The 22,608-nt window shown below is 46.3% G+C and overlaps 1 protein-coding gene and 1 long non-coding RNA gene across 3 annotated transcripts in view; one reads left to right on the forward strand and one right to left on the reverse strand.

Moving 5' to 3' along the window:
* LOC307206799 overlaps positions 1-22,608 on the reverse strand; it is a 335,840-nt gene that overhangs the window by 246,793 nt on the left and 66,439 nt on the right. The window lies entirely within an intron of this gene.
* OTUD5 (OTU deubiquitinase 5) overlaps positions 2,015-22,608 on the forward strand; it is a 48,598-nt gene continuing 28,004 nt past the window's right edge. The window contains exons 1-2 of one of the 2 annotated variants that reach the window (XM_079960074.1): positions 2,015-2,614; positions 14,752-14,845. In XM_079960074.1, coding sequence (XP_079816200.1) covers positions 2,030-2,614; positions 14,752-14,845 — 679 coding nt within the window. In that variant the 5' untranslated portion in view covers positions 2,015-2,029. The remainder of the gene's footprint in view (positions 2,615-14,751; positions 14,846-22,608) is intronic. The other variant, XM_079960075.1, reaches the window with a different exon arrangement.

A 22,608-nucleotide genomic window follows, 5' to 3' on the forward strand; every position in this document is an offset into this window, starting at 1 on the left:
ACAGATATTTAAATATGCTGAAAAGGAGCACTCTCTCTGACAAGCAATCTGCACATGAAGAAGAATGATGGTTATGAATTCCAAGTATCAGTTATCTCAGTGTTCAAGAAGTGAGCTCTGAGTCCTATCACAAATTAGTCTGTTGTTTTCTGTAAACCTGGTTGACATGGAATCTTAGAAATATAATTAAATTAAACCCAATTAAATAAGTATGTCAAGGCCGCCTGCCACATCACGCCAAGGAATTTGCAACAGGGGTATCTGGAGCTAGAATGGAGGGCTAAAATAAAAGTATGGAAAAGTTATGATTGTTTTCAATAAACGACACAAAAAGTCTGTAGGTTTGCATCCAGTTGTCCAATAAAAGGCTCCCAGCCCTTTAGTTATCAGTGAAAGAGTGTGTGTGTGTGTGAGAGAGAGAGTGTGACAGACACACACAAACAGCGCCTTGCTATATCAGAAGGTCAAACCTCCAACTACTATTGCAAAAAACATCTGGCCAGATGCCTTCCAGAAGCACACAAGAAGGGCACAAAGCAAATACTGTCGCTCTCCCCTACCACTGTCCCCCCTGCAACTGTTGTACAGAGACACTGCTTCTTAAATGTGGGTGTTCCATTTTGCTGTCATGAGCTGTAGCCCTTTTCTCCACGAATTTGTCAATCTCCCTTTAATGCCGCCGGCCACAAGCAACATCACAAATGGTGCTACCTGGGCTATAATATGCTTGTTTATTGGGTTTTCTAGTCCTATGCATGAGCTCAGAAAATGTTGCAGAAGATTCCCCCTAAGCCCACAGGTATATTAATTCCTGATCCCAAAGGGGTCGCAGCCTCAATAAGTAAGGCTTTTCAGAGCCCAAAGAGGCTAGATATATTAACAATTGTATTGCAGTAATTTAATAATTTATATAGAAAAATCTAATCGCTATAATAAATAAGGCTTTCCTGGAGCACGCAGATTCCTGCCTAACTGTATGGGATAAGGCACTTTAGGGACCAATCAACCAATCAGCTTTATAAGATTCTATATGCCAACCAGCTGTAGGAACTCGCGTCCAATCTATCAATTTCCGACCCTGGGAATGCTCCAAGCCAATAGGTAACCGGCCACTTTCAGCCAATCACGGTTCAGGTCTGTGTCCGCCGGCGAATGAAGAAACGGCAACTACTTTCTCTAGCCTATCGGAACAAGCTATGCTGACAAGGGGAACAATACTCCCGCCTCCCTCCTTCGCTCTCGCAAAAAGGGACGGGGAGGAGGGAAAGTGGAAAGAGGCGGGACATCAACGCGACCGGCAGCGGCGCCAGCCACTCAGTGACGAACATCCGTCACCCCCGGCCAACGAGAGCGCGGCTAGCCGCGGTTGCTACGGCCTGCCCAGGGCCCGCCTCACCTGTTGCCAGGGGGCGTGGAAACGGAAGTCGAGCTCGCCGGGGTCAGAGGCCGGCTGTGTTGATGTTGACACTAGGCCGGGCCCGCAGACGGGCCGTAGTAGTAGTAGTAGCCGCCGCCGCCGCCGCCGTCTCTTTCCAGAGACCGCGAAAGGCCCGAAAGCCTCTGAGGAGAAATTGGGGACGAGGCCGACCCGGCTGGTGTGGGCTCCTCGGGAGAAGCTTCGGCGCCTGGCGGGGAACTGACGGGCGCGCTCCCTACTGAGCGGCGGCGGCGGCGGCGGCGGGGAAGCGATGCGCTGCGGTTGATCTGGCCATCCGGGCCTTTGCCGCCGCCTTCCCCGCTTCCCTCAGAGAGAGCCCCCCGCTTCCCGCTCCCGGCCGCCCTTCCTCCCCCTCCCCCGCGGAGCCCTCTTCATCCGGGTAACCCTGTTTCTTCGCCCTCCTCATCCGGGTAACCTGCGGGGCCCCCTTGGCCCTCGCCGTCCCCTCACGCGCTCCTCTCTCCCGGGCGCCTCTTTCTCCTCCCCGCCCCGACCCTTGACCCGCCTTCGCCCTGTCCGAGCCCCCCGCCCGCCCGCCCGCCCCCTTGAGCCTTCCTCCCCGCCGGTCTCCGGGCCCTTCCCGCCCTCGCCATGACTATCCTGCCCAAGAAGAAGGCCTGCCCGGCAGCGGGGGACGGCGATAGGGACCAGCCTGGCTCCCGAGGGGGCGGCCCGGGGGGTCCCGGGGGCCCCGGCGGCGTGGGAGGCCCGGACCCGCGAGGCTGCTCGGGCTCGGACTCGCACCCGCGAGGCGTCGGCGGAGGCGTCGGCGGAGGCGTGGGCCCCGGCGACCCGCACTCGGGGCGCGGCGGCGCCCGCCCCCGGGCCTCGCCGCCGCCTCCGCCGCCCCGCTGGGGGCTGCCCCCCGCCGGGTCCCCCCCGCCGCCCAACCCCGGCGTCGGAGCCGGCGGCGACGGGCCCGGCCTCGGGCTGCTGGACCCCGGAGTGGCCGAGGCGCGGGGCGGGGTCGGGGGCGGCTGCTGCTCCGGCCCCGGGCACAGCAAGAGGCGGCGGCGCGGAGGGTCCGGCGGCGGCGGCCTGGGAGCCGCGGGGCCCGGGGGAGCGGGAGGCAACAGCCCCGAGCAGGATGAGGCCGGCGCCGGCTACAACAGTGAGGACGAGTACGAGACAGCGGCGGCCCGCATCGAGAGCATGGACCCGGCCACCGTGGAGCAGGTACCTCGTGGGGGTGGGGAGCGGACGGCGGGGTCCTGAACCCCGTCGGAGGCCTATGGAGCCCACGCGCTTTTATGGGGGGGGGGTGCTTGCTGCTTGACACCTTCGTTTCATGCTGGGCTGCACGCTTCCCTATTGCCCTACAGCCGGAGGAGTCCGGCCACCGGGAGTGCATGGTTTAATTGTTTAATTTACCTCGCGTGATGCACGCGTTTTGCGCCCTCCCACTGAAATATGTCTTAGCTATATAATGGGTACACATCAAAGCGTAGTATGTCAACTAGCCATGCTGCTCCCAGGGTGGTTCGCAGTTGAGGGTTCCTGCAGGATCACTTGGGCTGGATTTGTTTGAAGTTATCCCTAGGAGCAGGTGAAAGCAGAATCTGAAAGGCTCCCATTGAAAAGAGGGGAGCTGTCTCTCCAGTCATGTTTGGTTTCTGGTATCCTTTGTAAAAAAGGAGAAGTGTGCATATTCACTGTGTTGGCAGGAATGTGACTTACACGGCATATTAAATTGTGAGGCCTCCCGCAGAAGAAAGCAGAATCCCTTTTATGTGGCGTTATTGGTGCCTAGCTGTTTAATAGAGAAAAGATCGCCCTTTGGTTGAAAAAGAGGGGAGGCTTGCTCTGGCAATTGTAAGATTTTTAACTATTACTGAAGGGTGGGACAATGTCATGGAGCCAGGTGGGAGAAATAAAGGGAATGGGTGTGAAGGGAAATATTTTGCTTATCTGTACCGATTGATGCAGAAGGGTTTCGACATCATTTGAAAAGAAAATAACATAGCACATCAGCCCCACATAGAATATGAAGTTACCTTAGGGGACAAGAGAGAGATGGGGATCTCTCCTTGAGGAGAGGTTACAGGAAATCTTTCAGTTCAATGCTGTGAGTTAAAACAGGAACCCTTGTTTTATAGTTGTAGGTAGAAACACTGGAATGAATACTGGGTCTGGATATGGTATGGAATACAAAAGGGAACCAAAGAATTAGTCTCTGTTGGGTTACATTGCCTTTTAGCTTGTAGATGTGACACCTGAGGTCATCTTTGAGAAGGAAGGATTGATGGGGCCTTTGTGTGTATAGAAATGGCATCTTCCATCCTGTGACTCCAGACAACCTTTTGATACTAAAAATGGAAATATTACATTCAGAAAGGGGTGGGATCTTTGCTCGAGAGAAACTTGTCTCTGTAAAGAAATTGGATTTGCTTAGCTCCAAAGTGATAGAGTAGGTGTGGAGAGGGTCCAATTTAGAAGACAACAAAAGTAGCGGCATGAGGGGTTGGTGGGTCTCTATGCTTGATTACAGTTTTGTTTGTAAAGACATTTGGGAGATGAATAGCTATGGGGAGAAGAGTCTGTTTTGAGAACTGGCAGGCTGAGGAAATATGTGTGCTGGAAGAAATAAGGTTTTCTGCAAGAGTGGCATGCAGATACATGAAACTGACTTGTATTAAAACAAAAAATTCCTTCCAGTAGCACCTTAAAGACCAACTAAGTTAGTTCTAGGTATGAGCTTTCGTGTGCATGACCAACACGGCTACCTATCTGTGACTTGTATTAAGTCAGCCCATCCAGCCCAGTATTGTTTCCTTGGACTGGCAGTGGTTCTCTAGGGTCTTGAGCACAGGACTGAGTTCTGGACTTCCTACAGAGAACCTTTATTTGGAGAGTTGGAGGCTGGGTTTGGTGCATGATCACGGAGGTTTGAGCCCCCACCCACCCCCAGGTAGGTCTGTGGCTATTCCATGCAGGTAGGTTCCTAGATCACTTCTAGTTTGGTCTCACTATTACGTATGGCTTAGGACATTGTTGTCTGCAGCAAACTGTCATTTGTTGATGGCTAATATTGGGTGTTCTGATCCTGTTGGAAAACTATTATAGGAAAGGGAACCTCTTGGTCTACTCAGAAGCAGATTGTCCTTTATATTAAGCTACTGCTGTATCCCACAAGGTCATGATCCCAAGCTTGCAGGGAGGGAGGGAAGAAGGAAAATATTTCAGATGACTTTAAGAGCAGCTGAAAACAAAGGAATTCTCTCTCAGGCCCCCTGCAGAAAAATGCTTTTGTAAGCTAGCTTGAGATAGTTACTACTGGGGTGGCTAACCTGTGATCCTTCCAGATGCTGCTGAACTACAGCTCCCATCTTTCCTGACCTCTGGCCTTGCTGATGGGATTTGGAATCCAACATCAGGAGGGCCACAGGCTCCCCGCCCCCCCCCCCAGTTCTTCAGCAAACCTCTTCAAGTTTTCTTATCTTCAGAAAACACTTTCTACATCTATATATTGGCCACAAAAACCATGTGTGCTGCAGAGGATTCTGGGACATTCTCTAGATTGCCTTTTCAGTGTCTTCTAAACATTTTGACCTGGCAGTCCAGTCTAGAAGTGGACGTTGAGTCTGCAATTAACGTGGCAAATGATCGTAGGCAGACTTGGAATAGCTAGCTAGCACCACCATCCTGGTTTTTGGGGGTGGGGAGTGATGTAAAATCCAGATGTCAAATGGTTGAAACAGAATTCTTGATGGTTTGGAATTTAGCTTAAGATTCTGCCAGATGCAGCAATAAAGTGAGTGAAAAACCATTTCCCACTGCTATAGAGGAAAAAGGAATGCAGCTGTTTTAAATTGCAGCATGATGGATTTGGCCTGAATACTGGGCAGTGGGGAAAATCTTATATTTAAGAATAGGGCAGCTAAGCAAATTGCTTCGGAAAGCTACAGCATTTTGTGTTCTGAAAAAGAAGCCAGATTATGTTTGTTTTATTGGTAAATGTTTATGTTGCCATACCCAAATGCTCGGAGCAAGTAATTTCTATAAAAAATGTCAAATCGAAAGCTATTACAAATATTTACAGAAAATCTATCTATATGATTCAGTTAAATAATGACAAGGGCCAGCTTGGCACCTCACACCAGCTGCTTTATGTTGACAACCCCAACCTAGTTATCATATTTCCTTATGATGCATGCCCATGACTAGGATGTCAGCAACAACTGTGAGTAGTGTAGAAATGTGCAGTGTTGGGTGGGGGAGGGGCAAAATGGTTTCAGGACAGACCTATCAAATAGCAAGTCTGAGGTGGAATCACATGGGGGTGTGTCTCTTGATGACCTCACGGTGTGCACTGCCTCATTTGAAGTGTTGCGTCTGAGGCTACTTCAGTGGGTTAGAAAGCTAAGTTTTGTGACAATTGATCTGTGGTGGTAGACCCACACATCAAATGATAAATGGGCATATGTGAGTAATTCACCCTTGCTCTGGAAAACACTTTCATTCTAACTCTCCAGGGAAGGGAGTTCTATGCTACAGAGCAGCCACTGTGAGTGCTTTTGGCAGTGCTTTTGCTGTATTGATTAGGTATTGCTCCTAACATTTCCCCCAGTGGGTCGGCTAGCAGTTGTGATGGGACACATGAGAGGAGATAATCTCAGAGGGAGGTCTGCATCACACATAGTTCTTGAGGCCATATACTGCTATTAGTTCCTAGATACACTGTTTTTGCAACCTGCCCAAGCTCAGCAGACAGCATCTTCCAGTCCCTCCTCCAACCTTGGGAATTGCAGTTGTCCTATCAGCTACCCCTCAAGTCTGTGGCTGCTGTTGCTGAATACCAAGTTGGCTCTGAATATGACCTCTCATGATCTGCTTATGGATGAGGAGGCCGATCTGCTCTGTATCACTGAGACCTGGGTGGGTGAGTTGGTCTCACCCAGCTGTGCCCATCTGGATACTCTGTGCAGTATCAGGGCAAACTTAAGGGTCAGGGAGTTGCTGTAGAAATTCATTCTCTCTGTTTCTGTCCAGTTGGGGGAGGGATCTAGAGTGTGTGTTCCCAGCATTGAGCAATTGTGACAGATGAGGGATTCTGCTAGTTTACTGCCTGCCTTGCTGCACTCCAGTCTCCCTGACAGAGCTAGTGGCAGTGGCAGTGTTGAGAACTCCCAGACTATTGGTTCTGGGGGACATCAACATCCATGCCAAGGCAACTCTGGGGTGGCTTAGGACTTCATGGCTGCCATGAGAACCATGGGGCTGTCTAAAAATGCCATCGGCCCAACGCATGTGGCCTGCCACACTCTGGACCTTGTTTTCTCAACTAGGAAGGAAGATGGTGATCTGAAAGTAGGAGATATTGACATCAGTCCCTTGTCATGGTCAAATCACTTCCTGTTGAGATTTAGGCTTTGATCATCTTTTCTGCTCTACAGAGATGTGGTACTTACTAGGATGGTTTGCTCTTAGAGACTGATGGATATAATGGGTTTCCAAACAGCTCTGGGAGATTTTCCAGCTGATATGACTGGTGGTCCCATTGAAGTCCTGGCCGACCTCTGGAACAGCCAAATGGTTAGGCCATTGACACGATCGCCTCTGAGTGCCTTGCCTGTTTGGCTCCCTGGTATACTCTAGCTTAGGGCAAGGAAACAATCTCGGAGGCTGCTCAAATACAAATGGAGGAAATGAATGCAGTCCAACACTGTTGAGGGCTCACCATCGAGCCTACCTAGTAGCACTGAAGGCAACCTTGAAGGCATACGTCTGAATCCATTGCTGTTGCTTGAGTCTCAGGTGGCCTCAGTGGTGTGTAATGTCTTCTATCAGCTTCGGTTGATGGCCCAGCTGTGCCCCTATCTGGACAGGAGTAGCCTAACTTATGTTGTCTATGCTCTGGTAACCTCTAGGTTAAATTACTGCAATGTGTTATATTTGTAGCTGCAGCCAAATGGCTCACCGGGGCAAGGTCTGATCCTGGCCTGACTAATTGACTGCCAATTACTTTCTGGGCCCAATTGAAAGTGTTGGTTTTGACCAGGCATAGGCAAACTCCGGCCCTCCAGATGTTTTGAGACTACAATTCCCATAATCCCTGACCACTGGTACTGTTAGCTAGGGAAGATGGGTATTGTAGTTCCAAAACATCTGGAGGGCCGGAGTTTGCCTATGCCTGGTTTTGACCTATAGAGCCGTAAACATCTCAGGACACTTAATTGCTGCAGTATTCAGTCAGATTCCATCTTAACACGGTGCACCACTTTGTAGAAAGAAGTGTTTGCCTTCACCTAGTTGTCCCAACTATCTTGCTCTTGCATGTCCAGCAAAGATGTTCACACCTACAGGTTCAGGGAGTTTCTTTTTCTCTACAGTGTGACTGTGTGCAGGGTTCTGAAGGTCAGCTTGTGCATGTGCACTAACACATCAAGCTGTCATAGTACGTGACTGTCGTGTGGTGAGCGCACAATAGCTGTGGATAAAGAGTTATTTGAATGCTATGTTGTTGAGGAGGAGGGTGCGAAAGATGGTTAAAGAGTGGGGTTTGGTCTGTGTGTCATAAGTCACTTGAAAATAATTCCCTGCTTGGTGAATCCTAGCCTCCAAATGCAAGCCTATGTGAGAAGTTTGCATGATTGGGGAACAGCCAGAGCTCAGTAGTAGAGCTTCTTCTTTGCATGCAGAAGGTTTCAGGTTCAGTCCACAGATAACTTGTCTTCTAGATATAAAGTCCTTGAGTATAGTAGATAATTAAGTGTGGTAGCTGAACGCATCTGTTTTATGAGCCAGTTGGTGCTTTCTAGCATGTACATTTATTTAGTTATGAGATGTGAATTAACCTAGCTCCTCCCAGATTTGCACTTTGCCTCTCCCAATCCCATCCCCCCCCCCCCCCCGCACCTAGGAGAAAGAGTTCAGCTTGACAATACCTCCTCCAGGCTACACAGAAGGGAAGGGAAGGGAGTATGAGCTTGGGAGGAGGTTAGGCTCATTCATACCTCACAAAACCATGGTTTGGCACAATGTGTGAATGTAGCCTGTGTGTGTGTGTGTGTGTGTGTGTGTGTGTTTTATGTGTGTGTGTGTTTTATGTGTTTACCATCACCATGCAATATATGTTAGTGGGTTTTATAATTGTTTCTTCCTACATGAAAATACTTCCTGTGTGGGGAATATGTGACATGAAGATGGTCAGATTCTGTCACGTCTCCAAGACAAATAAAGTTCCATGGTAATCACTGAATTCCTCTCATTGCTCCAGTGTTCTGAATTCAGGGCCAAAGTAGGCATAAGGCTCATGATTTTGCCTTGGGTGTTTTTTGTTTCGTTGTTTTTTTTTCAAATAACTGGTGTAGAAGCTTGCTTCTTTTTTTGACAAATAGCAGAAAGGTGTAGCCCAGTTCTTCTAACTGGAACTGTGGCAGACAGAAAAACTTAAAGCCTCCCCTCCCCTATGCCATTCCTGATCTGGGTTGGCCCCCTCGGCCAGCTATGTTTTTTAAAAAGAAATATATAGGTCAAACAACATGGCAAAACATTGCCCTTAGTCCATTAATGTAATAGGATGCACTTTAAAGTGCTGTATAGAAGAGAGCACATAGGAAATTTGAACTTGCTTGGGCGGTATCTGGACAGAAATGGCAACAATTGAAATGAATGGGAGACTGGCAAGGTGTTTGTTAGCTTTGTTCTGAGAATTCATTCTCAAACTGTGGTTGCTGAGTTTTGCCAGTGTTCCACATAATTGTGAAAGGCAGTTGTATATCCTTAAAACATGGAGTAGGCACATACCTGGGAACTATAATTGGATATGCAAAGACTCTGAAGTTGAGGACTTGTTGGTCAGGTTTATTAGTGTGTTGAAGCGATGTGGGGCTGTTGTTCATCAGAGGAAGTGGGTGATTAATACACACACTTCCAAAACACGGCAGGTAGCTGAAGTGAATCATCCATAGGTGAGGGCTGAGAGCTCAGGAATCTGAAATACTCTAGGCATTCATTCCTAAATAGTCCCAGCAGAAAATCAAATACTCTACCCATTTTAACTGTGAACTCATGCAAAGGAAAAGGTGGGGTGAGGAGAGCTTTTTAAAAGAATAGCAAACATAATTTAGCCAGAGTGAAAAACAACCACTGGAAGGAAGGACAGAAAATGAGAGTTTGTTTTGTTCAGAAAAGCTTTTATGGAAGAGCTTTTGGGGCCGCATATGATGTTCATATTATTTATGTTAGTCAATGAAAGAAGTGTGTTCCACCTGCTTAGTAAGAAATAGGGAGCAGCTGTTGCCTGATTCTGTAAATATGCAGTGCCTTACATAGATCGTGGGGGCGGCAGGAGTACACATGCACTGTGTGGTGTGAATGAGCAGGTGCTGTTGTGAAATTCAGAATGGAGAAGTCTAAAATAGTCCCTGTACTGGAAAATTTGGGGTTGTGTCTCTTTTTCTGCATAGTTCAACATATTTATTATTACTGTGCTGCTAGATTTTGGTGGTAGCATGCTTTTCAGGTCTCTAAGATATATACTTGTCTAAATATTTCCAAGTTGCAAGAAGTTCATCATTCAGTTGTCTGTGTACACTAGCAGTTGTCTGCAAAAGTTTTGTGAAGGTCATTGTTGTCCTAGACTGGGGAAGAGGTTGTGGTCTGGATTACCAAGGTCAGAATATCTTCTACAATCCTAAGAATCTGAATTTTCACTGGAAGAAAAAAACAACTCATTCAGCCCTCATAGTTGTGAAGAGACAAAGATTTAGTTTCTGTTAAATGAAGTTTATTTTTCTTTTCTTTGTTGTTGTTTTTAAGTATGCCTTAGTTCCTGTAATTGAGGTAATTAAATTTGAAAATTTTCAGCGATTTTCATGCTCACATAATGAGCATGCTGTGTGCAACCTGTTGAGCTGCATCTTTCATTACCCTGTCTGAAAGTAGCAACATTTCTCTGTGCAGCTGTTGTGAAATAGCCTATACATTTGTCAGAACTCTGAGATGGTTTGTATATTTATTCAATTTTTAAGCCCTCATAAATGATCTCAGGGTAGTTTGCATGTGTGTATTTTTAAAACCATTTAAAATAACATTAAAATGTTCTGCTTATGGCTCAACCCAGTTTTCTAAGCAGTAACATAGGTTGTAAACAGTGTTAGAAACTTAATACTAATAATAATAATAATAATAATAATAATAATAATAATAATAATCTATTATTTGTACCCCGCCCATCTGGCTGGGTTTCCCCAGCCACTCTGAGCAGCTTCCAACAAAGATGAAAAATACACTAAAAGTCACATATTAAAAACTTCCCTGAACAGGGCTGCCTTAAGATGTCTTCTGAATGTCAGGTAGTTGTTTATCGCTTTGACATCTGATGGGAGGGTGTTCCACAGGGCGGGCGCCACTACCAAGAAGGCCCTCTGCCTGGTTCCCTGTAACTTGGCCTCTCGCAGTGAGGGAACCGCCAGAAAGCCCTCGGCGCTGGATCTCAGTGTCCGGGCAGAACGATGGGGGTGGAGACGCTCCTTCAGGTATACTGGACCAAGGCCGTTTAGGGCTTTAAAGGTCAGCACCAACACTTTGAATTGTGCTCGGAAACGTACTGGGAGCCAGTGTAGGTCTTTCAAGACCGGTGTTATATGGTCTCGCTTGCCGCTCCCAGTCACCAGTCTAGCTGCCGCATTCTGGATTAGTTGTAGTTTCCGGGTCACCTTCAAAGGTAGCCCCATGTAGAGCACATTGCAGTAGTCCAAGCGGGAGATAACCAGAGCATGCACCACTCTGGCGAGACAGTCTGCAGGCAGATAGGGTCTCAGCCTACGTACCAGATGGAGCTGGTAAACAGCTGCCCTGGATACAGATTTGACCTGTGCCTCCATGGACAGCTGTGAGTCCAAAATGACTCCCAGGCTGTGCACCTGGTCCTTCAGGGGCACAGTTACCCCATTCAGGACCAGGGAATCCTACACACCTGCCCCCCAAAAACAGTACTTCTGTCTTGTCAGGATTCAACGTCAATCTGTTAGCCGCCATCCATTCTCCAACCGCCTCCAGACACTCACACAGGACCTTCACCGCCTTCACTGGTTCTGATTTAAAAGAGAGGTAGACCTGGGTATCATCCGCATACTGATGAACATCCAGCCCAAACCTCCTGATGATCTCTCCCAGTGGCTGCATGTAAATGTCGAAAAGCATGGGGGAGAGGACAGAACCCTGAGGCACCCCACAAGTGAGAGCCCAGGGGTCTGAACACTCATCCCCCACCACCACTTTCTGAACATGGCCCAGGAGGAAGGAGCGAAACCACTGTATAACAGTGCCCCCAGCTCCCAGCCCCTCAAGACGGTCCAGAAGGATGTTATGGTCGATAGTATCAAACGCCGCTGAGAGATCCAGCAGAACTAGGAAACAGCTCTCACCTTTGTCCCTAGCCCGCCAGAGATCATCAACCAGTGCGACCAAGGCAGTTTCAGTCCCATGATGAGGCCTGAATCCCGACTGGAAGGGATCCAAATGGTCTGCTTCTTCCAGGCGTGCCTGGAGTTGTTCAGCAACCACTCGCTCAATCACCTTGCCCAAGAATGGAAGATTTGAGACTGGGCGATAATTGGCCATCGTGGCCGCATCTAAAGATGGTTTTTTAAGAAGCGGTTTAATAACCGCCTCTTTCAGCGGGTCTGGGAAGGCTCCCTCACGGAGGGAAGCATTCACCACCCCACGAAGCCCATCGCCCAGTCCTTCCCGGCTAGCTTTTATAAGCCAGGATGGGCAAGGATCCAGGAGACAGGTGGTTGGCTTCACTCGTCCAAGCAGCCTGTCCACATCCTTGGAGGTAACAGGTTGGAATTGATCCCACGCAACTTGACTAGACAGGACTCTAGCACTCTCCCGCCCTGGCCCTGCTCCCACAGTGGAGTCTACTTCTTCCCGAATCTGAGCGATTTTATCTGCAAAAAACTTTGCAAAATCATTGCAGGAGATCATGTGGCCCGTACTGGGCCCAGATGTCGCAGGTGGTTCCACCAAATTGTGAACCACCTGAAAAAGTCTCCTGCTGCTGTTTTCTGCAGATGCAATAGAGGCGGCGAAGAAAGTCTTCTTCGCCGTCGCTATCGCCACTTGGTAGGCTCGACGTTGAGCTCTAACCTGTTTTTCGGTCAGATTCGGAATGAGTTATCCGCCACCGGCGCTCTAGCCGTCTCAACGATATATAATCTAGGCACCAAGTGGCTCCTTAAACCAGGGTTACAGTCACCAGAACGTCTAGTTGCCATTTTGGGACCAGATGGTTTGAAAGTTGTACTTTTTGGTTCCTGATATTTGTTCTGCTTGCACAGATAAAATATCACGAATAGAATTCTAAAGGATGTGCTGTTAGGGTGTGAAAACAGGCAAGAGCCAAGGATCCCCAGACATGCCCCTCCAGATGGAGACATCAGACGCCATCCTAGCACCCAGACTTCTTCACTTGGTCACAAGTGACCAATAGCAAGGTACAAAATGCACCTGGCGCCTGGCAAATTTGGAACACTTGGTTATAAAAGTGTCATTGTGAAAATTTCCAGCGTGGTGGTTGGTACGAAAAATGAGCAAAAGCAGTTGTAGCCCCACTCCCAAAGATACAAAAGTGTATTACGGGTACTGGGACAATCTAGACAGCTTTCTGTTTATGCAAGACAATGTTGCCCTGAAAGATATTTTATGAATCATTTAATAAATCTGCTCACTATGATTTGCATTGTATAGGTTGTTGGGGTGTGTGGAGTTGGGAGAGGGGGTTAGACCCGGACTGCTAGTGCAGCAGTTAATAGAATAAGCTATGAGCTTGGACATTTTAGTTCAAAATTAGTCTCATTGTTGCGTTTGATGCTCTTTTTCTTCCCTTGCTCTTTGATTTTCTGCATACTGTCAAGTTGATCCAGATGACCAAGTACCGGTATATTGTCTGCCCTGTACAAAATGTTTGGAAAGAGCATCACACAGCACATGTTCCTTGTCTTTTTCCAGAACCCCAAATACCACAGATCTAATGGTTCTCCTCACACCAGTTATTCAATTTATGTATAGAAAATGTGATAATAGGGACAAGGAAGGCTGAGCTTTGCTAAGAAGGGGAACTATGGAAGAACAACTTGGCAGCCTATGGCATGCGTGTCCACTTGTTGCCAGAAGATGGCAGCACAATCATTTGAGCCAGAAAACACAAGTGTACTTTTCTTTGGAAGTTCTGACAAGTTCTGAGCTGCTCTAGTGTAAGTTGTTGAAGGAGATTAGTATTAAACCTTCTAAGATTCAGTGGTCCACAGGGATGTCTTCTCCTGAGCCAGCCCATTGAAATAAGTAGTTCTTGCCCAGCATTCTTGGAGTATTGGTTGTAATGCAGAATTCTAGATTTACCCTCCTGGCTAAATGCAGCTGCTTGTCTGCTGTTTACATACATACAGTCAGATCCGACCTAATAGAATGCCAAAAAAGTGAGAAGCTAATTCTGAAAAGAGTGTTTTTAATATTTATTACAGCTCAACACATCTTGGGGCATAGGTTCTTCCTTCAGGAGTAATCATAAAACTTATAACTTTCATACTGTAAGGCCAAGTCTGTAAAGCTTTGTAGTGAGGAATTAAATATCTTTAATCTTGATTCAGTAATGAAGCAGTTTGCACAAATACTGCTTCCTGTCTGGCACTGTGAGGAAGACCCTCTTTGGGATTTTAAATGGATTTTTATTAATTTTCAAAGCAAACAGTAACAAAACTGGGATGAGATATTAAAATAATATATTTTCCTTACTCTTGTAGTCGATGCATTTTTGGTGAAGAGCGCTGAGATTGGATTATAGGTGTGGGGGGCATCTTGAGCATGGAAATGTGGAAGGGGCATTTGTGTAACCAAGCATGATATTGTAATGCTCCTCTTAAAAAACACAAAGCGTTTGCACATATTATAGACATATTGCCAAATGTATATTTCTCTGGATGAGAGCCTTGTGCCAAATGAGCTTTCAGAAGTTGCTGAGACTTCTCCTATAACTGTGTTGTGGGCATGGAAGTCCAGTATCATCCCGCATTAAAACTGCCATGGTTGGATCACTGTTGGGATCCCGTGGTGTCTCCATTGATAAGCCCAGTGGCTATAATAATGGCCATCTCTTTGCATGGGTCAGCCTCTAGGGGGCACAGCGGAGCCATGCATGGGGGTAACCCTTTCTATTCCAGTTATTCCAGTTGTGGATTTTAAAGCTGGCGCCCCGTGTTTGGGTTGCCATATGGGGAACTGGAGAAAGAGTAGGATATGTCACCCTTTCTGGTTTGGGGGATGGGGTTGCCGTCTAACTTGCTGACATCTGCCCCTCCTGTCACCAGCAGGAACACAGGTTCGAGAAGGCGCTGAGAGAGAAGAAAGGGTTCATCATAAAACAGATGAAGGAAGATGGGGCCTGCTTGTTCCGGGCTGTGGGTAAGTCCTGCCTGCTGACGGGTCTTCCTTTTAGAGATTGGACAGCAGGCGGCACTAGAGCTGAAACAAATCCCCGTCCTCAAAAGTTCTCCTCCTGCAAATGTTAAGATTGCATATTTGCAGAATATTGGGTATAGTATTTTACATCTGACACCAGATACCAGTATTTAGATTTGATCGTTGACGTTGCTGTAATATTTAGTACATGTTGACTAATATTGGGTTGCCTGCAGTGGGAGGACAAATCCTAGCGCCCAGTAGGCACAAGATGATCAGGCATGGGGACCCACTGGCACCTTCATTGCTGAAGATGGCAGGAAGCAGACTGCTCCGCCTCCCAAGGATGCTGCCATTTCTTTGACCTGGTTGCTGCTTCCCTTTACAGTCCTTCTCCCTGCTTCATTTTTTCCCCATCTCAGTTTACGGTATTTTCAGTCTGAGCAGGAGGTAGTCTACTAGCCAGAGGCAGGAAGTGGAACTGAGACCCAAGAACGCACCAGTGAGGGCAGAGTTAATGGTGTCATTATAATATTTTTTCCTTGCCTGCTCCTTTTTGTGCTGTCTCATGAGTACTGAGCAAAGAGGAGAAAGCAGCTCTCTTATCACTGCATGCATAGCACAGCAAAGGGTGTTGGCCATTGGTGAAAATAAAAAGTAGGGTTGTAGCAAGCTAAGTTACAGTCAGAGTTGACCCATTGGGGAATCCACCATTACGCAAGCAGACTGCCACTTGCACAGTGTGGCATTTCCCCTGATGTTCAGCCTGCAGAATCTGTCCCAACCCCTTAGAGCTGATTTTGTGGGTGAGCATAGGACCCGGGGCAGGGCGAGTTTGCTGGAAGCTCTTAGCACTAGTGGTTCTGCTTGTGCATCAACAGCATTCAATTCACTCCATTAAAATTTATGGTCTTGATTAATTTAACATCCACTGATTTCAGTGGGTTTACTCTTGAGTATGACTTAGTTGGATGCAACCTGTTGTAATGGTTATAAGGTACAAAACTGAATATATTACAGAAGCAGTAGTCCCAGTGCCTTTTGAGTTGAAGCTCGCTCTTTATCAGCAAAATAATAATAATAATAATAATTTTGGAAGCAAGTAAGCTGAAATAGAGTATCAAAAATTCACCTGTTAAAGCAACCTTTCCCAAGTTGGTGCCCTCCAGATGTTTGGATTGCACCTCCCACCATCCTTGGGAGTAGGGCTGGGTGATACCTGGTTGTCAACACTGTGGTATATCACCCGCTAAAAATTGTAATATATCAATATATCACAATGTTTGAATTAAGGATGGAGCTATGTAGAGGCATTAGCTGGCTTCATTGTTTTTCCCACATTGTGATTTTTGTGTGTGTGTGCGCGCGCACACACACACAATTTGTGATATATTGCCAGGTCAAAAATTATGAAACTGATACCATGATAGAGACTTCAAACTGGTTTTGGACAATATATCGATATATAACCCAGCCCTACTTGACAGTTAGCCACAGCATCTAGAAGGAACCTGGTTGGGGAAGGCTCATTTAAAACATGACCCCTCGGTCTACGTCTCCACTTGAGAGCTTTCCTGTTCCCTCTGATCCTGCCTATCTGATTGTTCTACCTCTCTCTCAAACTCAGTATGTTCAAAACTAAGCTTCTCAACTTTCTTCCCAGGCTATCCTCTCATTGATTGTTCTTTATCCCTTGATCCTGTTGATTTGGCAAGAAGCATTAGCTTACTCCATGTACATTTGCTACCCCATATTCAATCTGTCATCCAACCTTATCAGTTTTGCCGGGGCGGCATTGTGAAAATTATACTTCTCAATCTCCATCCTCTTGACTAAAGCTCTAGTTCATTCTCCGGTCATCTTCCTTATTGGCGCTTGCAACTTTCCTCTCTCTGGCCTTCCTGTGTCTTAGCTTATTCCTCTTGCCTCTGTCCAGATTTCTGCTGCCAAAATAATTCACCACTCTTGTTGGACAATATGCTCTTTTCCATAGCCTCTTGTCTCCCACAATTTCCTGAAGTCCTCCTTTCAGCAGAGCTACTCCTTTCCCTTTTGTTGGTCCTTGTGTCTGGAACATCATCACAAAATACCTTCCTCTTGCACGTCTCTTCTGAAAGTCCACCTTTTCTGTAAAGCAATTCATTCAAACCTTTAGAGTGGGATTCACCTAATGAGCCCCATCAGCAAAGCCCTGAACATGGACTTCTGTTTGTGCAATGGGGCTTTCCTCCCTCTTCTCCCTCCTCACCCCCTAAAATTGGCTTGTGGGGGGTGTCAGGAGTACCCCCAGAACAGTGTGAGTTCAGAGGAGAGGGGAAGTGTTCCATTTGGCAAGCTGCAATCCTTACACAGATGGAATTTTTGCAAGAGAGCATTGAATTCTACCCTTAATCCTCACCCCCTTCAGAAACTAACCCTAAGTACATGCAACTGCATTATAGGCCATATTTTTCCATGTATAAGATGCCCCCGTATATAAGACGACCCCTATTTTTTTGAACCCAAAATTAAGAAATCAATATTTTAAATGTCAAACAGAACAACTTTGGTATTTTCTTAAATATTCAAAGCACTGGTTTATTTAGTACAGTGGAACCTCAGGTTGCGAATGTGATATGTGCGGGAGGCATGTTTGCAACCCACAGCATTCGCAACCTGCAGTGCTGCGTCTTAGTGCTTCTGCGTGAGCTCCGAAACCCAGAAGTAACCCGTTCAGCTACTTCCAGATTCGTCGCGGTGCGCAACCCGAAATTGCATAACCTGAAGCATCTGTAACCCAAGGTACCACTGTACCGTATATTTAAACATCAGTGGCAGTCAGGGAAGTTGTTGGGGTTTTTTTTTCAGTGATCGCAAGTCCCCCCCCCCCCCCGATCCGCCACCACCAAGCCCAGGCCGTCTGGGCCACTCGCGCCAGAACCCATCCCGAGCCATCCATGTCAGAACCTGAGCCCAGGATGCCCTAACCCCTGTGCATTAATCATCCCTGTATAAGACGAGCCCCAATTTTTGACTAAAAAAATAGCATAAACATTGTCTTATACATGGAAAAATATGGCACATTCTCCTGCTAACAGCTTTGTTCTTGTCATCTTTCTTTTTGGTCTCTCCATCCCTCCACTAGAAATGTAAACAATAAGCTCATCCAGGCAGCAGTGTGTGTTCTGTGTTACTCTATAAATGGCCATATACCCAGATAGTGTGTTGTTTACAAAAAGAGGATTATTGAATCTCCTGTTCTTAAGACAAATCCGAAATGGTTTCTGAAGCAACCCTCTTGGAATTCATAGCACAGCTCTTGTAGAAATTTGAAATTTCTATTCTGGGGACTCCTGTTTGGTGGAGAGGAAACACTTCAGTGTCTTCCCCGCAGCTGACATGCACTTTCGAGAAATGACGCTGACCCAGCCTCTCTTACAAGAAGTAGACTCCAGAAGACATTTCCTGCTAGATAGCAGTGGTGAGGGTTCTGACCACTTTGCAGCTCATGGATCTGAATTTTCTCAGTAAAACCTCATCTGTACCTAGAAGAGATGGTGCCTGTCACCATGAATAGCAAGGAGAAATATGTCAAGTAATTGGAGCCCTGCTCCTTACATTTTTTCAAAAAAAATATAGCATCATTAGTGTATTTATGGTTTATGGAACATAATAATAATAATAATAAGATGTTCATAACCTCTGGAGGACATCATGTTGGGGAAGAAGACTGCTTTATAGGGAGTGCGATCCCCAAGCTGGGGAGCAACTAGCAAGAATATTTCACTCCATGCCACCCTCCTAATTGTATTGTGTACGAAGTGGCTTTCCGGCCCAGCCAGCATAGCCTGTGTGCAGTGATTGTGGGAGTTGTAGTCCAAAAACATCTGGAGGGCTGCAGGTTAGCCACCCCCAGGCTAGAAAATTCAGATTTAACAGATGCTGCTGCAACAGGTGCTCAGGAGCACTTGTCAGTTGTCATGTCCCACACCAGTTGCACCCTTCAGGCAGCTGACATACGTTTGTATATTATAGCCGTAGTGTTGGAAGGGGGTCAGCTGGCCATTAATTCAGTGCTGTGCCGCAAAACAGGACCAGGGAACCCATTCACCCACTTACTCTCTACTATCAAGCCATTGGTTTGGTTAGCATTGGCAGTGTTGCCTACTCTGTCAGTCAGGTCCCAGAGTCTCAAGCTGAGGTCTTCCTGCTACCTGACTTCCTTTATAATTGGAGATGCCACAGGTTGAACCTGGAACTTTTCCATTCAGAGCATGCACTCTGCCCTAGTGTTATGGATTATCCCCCAAAAGAGACAGGCTGCAAAACAAAAACCCCAAACAACTCCAGGTGATTTGTTTAAGTAAGCCAAGCTGGGTATTGCAAAAGAAGGGTCAACATTTCCCCCCCCCCCCAGCTATTACCAGTGTGACAGGGAGGGGAAGCTAGTTCCTACTTGGTCTTAAGGGAAGTCATACTTCAAACATTAATAATACCCATTTACTGGGTGCGCTGTGGATACTATAGCACTACTTCATTCCCCATAAGTTTGTCCTACTGTGCTAGGGGATGTGGGTGGCACTGTGGTCTAAACCACTGAGCTCTTGAGCTTGCCAATCGTAAGGGTGGCAGCTAAAATCTGTGCAACGGGGTGATCTCCTGTTGCTCTATTCCAGCACCTGCTAACCTAGCAGTCTGAAAGCATACCAGTGCGAGTAGATAAGTAGGTACTGCTGTGTCGGGAAGGTAAACAGTGTTTATGTGCACTCTGGCTCACAGTGCTCCAGAAGTGGTTTAGCCATGCTGGCCACAAGACCCGGAAAAGCCGTCTGCGGACAAACGCCGACTCTCTCGGCCAGAAAGTGGAGATGAGCGCCACACCCAGTATTTGAATTTGACTGGACTTAACCTTCCAGGGGTCCTTTCCCTTTTTACGCACTATGCTACCGTAATGTGTAAAACAGGAATGAAAAGCCTATGGCCCTCCAGAACATTCCCACACAGATCTTGTGGGACTCCCAACTCCCATTGTCACCAACTGACAAGGCCAGTGATTAGGAATTATGGGAAGAAGGTGCACTGTCCGAACCTCCATCTTCCCTACAATTCTAGACTCAAACAAAAAACATCCAGGACTGGTTGTACAGGTCATGACCACATATTCATTACCCAGCCAGCACTGGAGAACACAGTGGGAACATTAAGGTCCTGTGTAATGGACCCCTCCCACATTGACTACAGCACTGCAGATGAACTTGTGAAACCTCCTCTGCTACTCACATGAGGTCTAAAGGGAGCTTGAGTCATCTTGAAACTGATACATTATTTTTTTAAAAAAATGTATTCTGTTGATTTTCAAATTGAAACCGAAGCATTCTTAACATTTGTGAAGGTGGAAGCAAAGACATTTCAAGAAACAAAAAGGGTCATAGCTGCCCATCTCACAATGAAGTAGGGAGTCCAGATGGGAAAGATTTGTATCCAAAAAGTATTCCAAGGGAGCTTGCTGATTAGGGGCTGGATTGAATTTTGAGAGAACCCCCAGAACCGCATGAAGGTGGAGGAGAGGGGATATCCTTTCATCAGGCAAGCATAAATGCTTGTACTGACAGAGTGGTCTCCTTAGCACTACTTTGAATTCTTCCCTTACAAGTCTTCCTGTTAGAGATGAAATAGTTTACATTTGTGCATTCAGGTTTTCAGTTGCTGCTGCTGCTGCTGCTGCTGTTTTGTAAATTAAAACTTACGGATGTTTGCAGTTCTTCCTTTCACAATGTCTTCCTGCACCTTAAGTGGGATGTGGTGTCTCAGCACAGCCGTTCTGCTGGAAATATAAAGCATCTTTTCCTCCAGAAACAGCTAAACTTGCAGTAAATTATTATCTTTGGACCAAAAGTTTGGGAGTCCAGAAAACCATCCGAGTTTGGTCACTGAAGTAAATCATGCTATTGTGGGTATTGTTGCTGAATGTGCTTGTATTGTTCTGGTATCTCCTGTGCTGCCTGTATAGCCTTTAGGGGGGATGAAGGTTTGGACGGCACATCTCTTCCATACCCCACCACACTTGTGCTTTCTTGGCAAGTAGATTTTGAAAAAGGCAGGAGTTTTAAAAGAAGCTTGTGAATGGAACATGAGGGATTAGGGAATTGTCAGGAATAGCACAGACCATTTTGTGTGAGCCTAAGGAGCTCTAACTTTCAAACTCCTGACCAGTTTGTTTCTACTTCAGACTTTCTTCTAATTTTCTTTCTAAGTAGGTAGTTATGCTCAGCTATGCCCTGCAGGGGTCAGCATAAGTTTTGCGGTTTACCTTCCACCTCCAGCTGCTGATAGAGATAAGACACCCCATTTCTTTGGCACAGAAACCTTGTGTTAACACACCCTGCTTTACTGACTCAGCAGGCCACAGCTCTTGGAGAAAACATGACTCTGCAAATTGTCCTGTGACACAGCATTTTTAAGAGAAGTTGAGCTGTGTGATAAATGGCCTGGAGCTGGCTTGAAGTCCACTGACTTTTGACAGTATTGTATGTGTGCAAGGAGTGAGTGTTGGTGGTGGGAGAGCTGTGCAAAATAATGTGGTATAATGACAAAAAGAATGTATAGACACCCATAAATCCCATTTAGCATCCACTTTAAAGGTGTAAATGAGCTTGGTGTTTGCCATGATTCATCACACTAAGTTTGCAGTGAAGCCAGTGGGGTTTTGCTGCAGTTGATTTAGCAATATCCATAGAATCACAGCGCTGGAATAGATCTGAAAGTAATCAAGTCTGATGTCTTCACCAAAGCAGATTAATTCATGTGTGCCAATACTGCTGCATATTACTTCCCATCCCATCTGCCACATGTTTTAAATTGTTTTTAATGCTGTATTTTAGATTTTTGTAACCTGCCCGAGGGCCTTCTGGTAAAGGACAGGTAATAAATATGATGGTGATTATTATTTACACACAACCCCATCACATTTGGATGAAGCAGAGCCCATGCCAGAACATAGAACATCATAAAAACCTTGGTACATCATACTGAAGGCCCTCTAATCCAGCATGCTGTTATCACAGTGACCAACAAGCTGCCACTGGGAAGTCCACAAACTAGACATGAGCACAATAAGACCCTTTTGGCTTGTGCTGTTCAGCAACCTTCAAGTGTCTTCCCAATAAGGACATAGGAATGTTGATATATCAAGAAAGTAATTTATTTTTCTTCCTTCTTCACACAATTCATAATTTTACAAAGCCTTTGTCATTCATTGACTTTTGTACTGTAAACTTAAATAGCTCTTAAGCCTTTTTTCAAAAGGAAAGTTTTGCCACCGCCTTTCACTCAATGATTTTAGTTGTCATTTTCTGTAACCTCTTTGGCCTAGTGATGTCTTCTTGTAAGTGGTGTAACCAGAGGATTGCAGTGTGTCAAATGAGAGCATATAATAGGATTAATTTTTTTATAATAACTTGGCACTTGTTGTTTAACCTTCCCATCTTTTTGGTAATAATTTTCAATAGTAATCTTCCTTTTTCATTGATCTTACATACAGTGCTAATGTTAAGCAAGTTTTCCACCATGACCCAATTTTTTTCCTGGATAGTCACAGCATCATAATGATAAATCGTTCAGATCCCAAACATGGGGAGTTGTTGTGCTCTGGCCATAAACCAATTTAGGATGGGGGGCAGGGTGTGTGAGGGACCTGCCATCTACTTTTCTTACTAAAAAGATCAGGCTTTCTTCCACCTGGTCATGTGCGAGTAGTTCTCTCTTTCTTCAGCCATTCTTGCTGTCCT

Source organism: Podarcis cretensis, assembly GCF_951804945.1.
Source record: "Podarcis cretensis genome assembly, chromosome: 17".
NCBI lineage: Eukaryota > Metazoa > Chordata > Lepidosauria > Squamata > Lacertidae > Podarcis > Podarcis cretensis.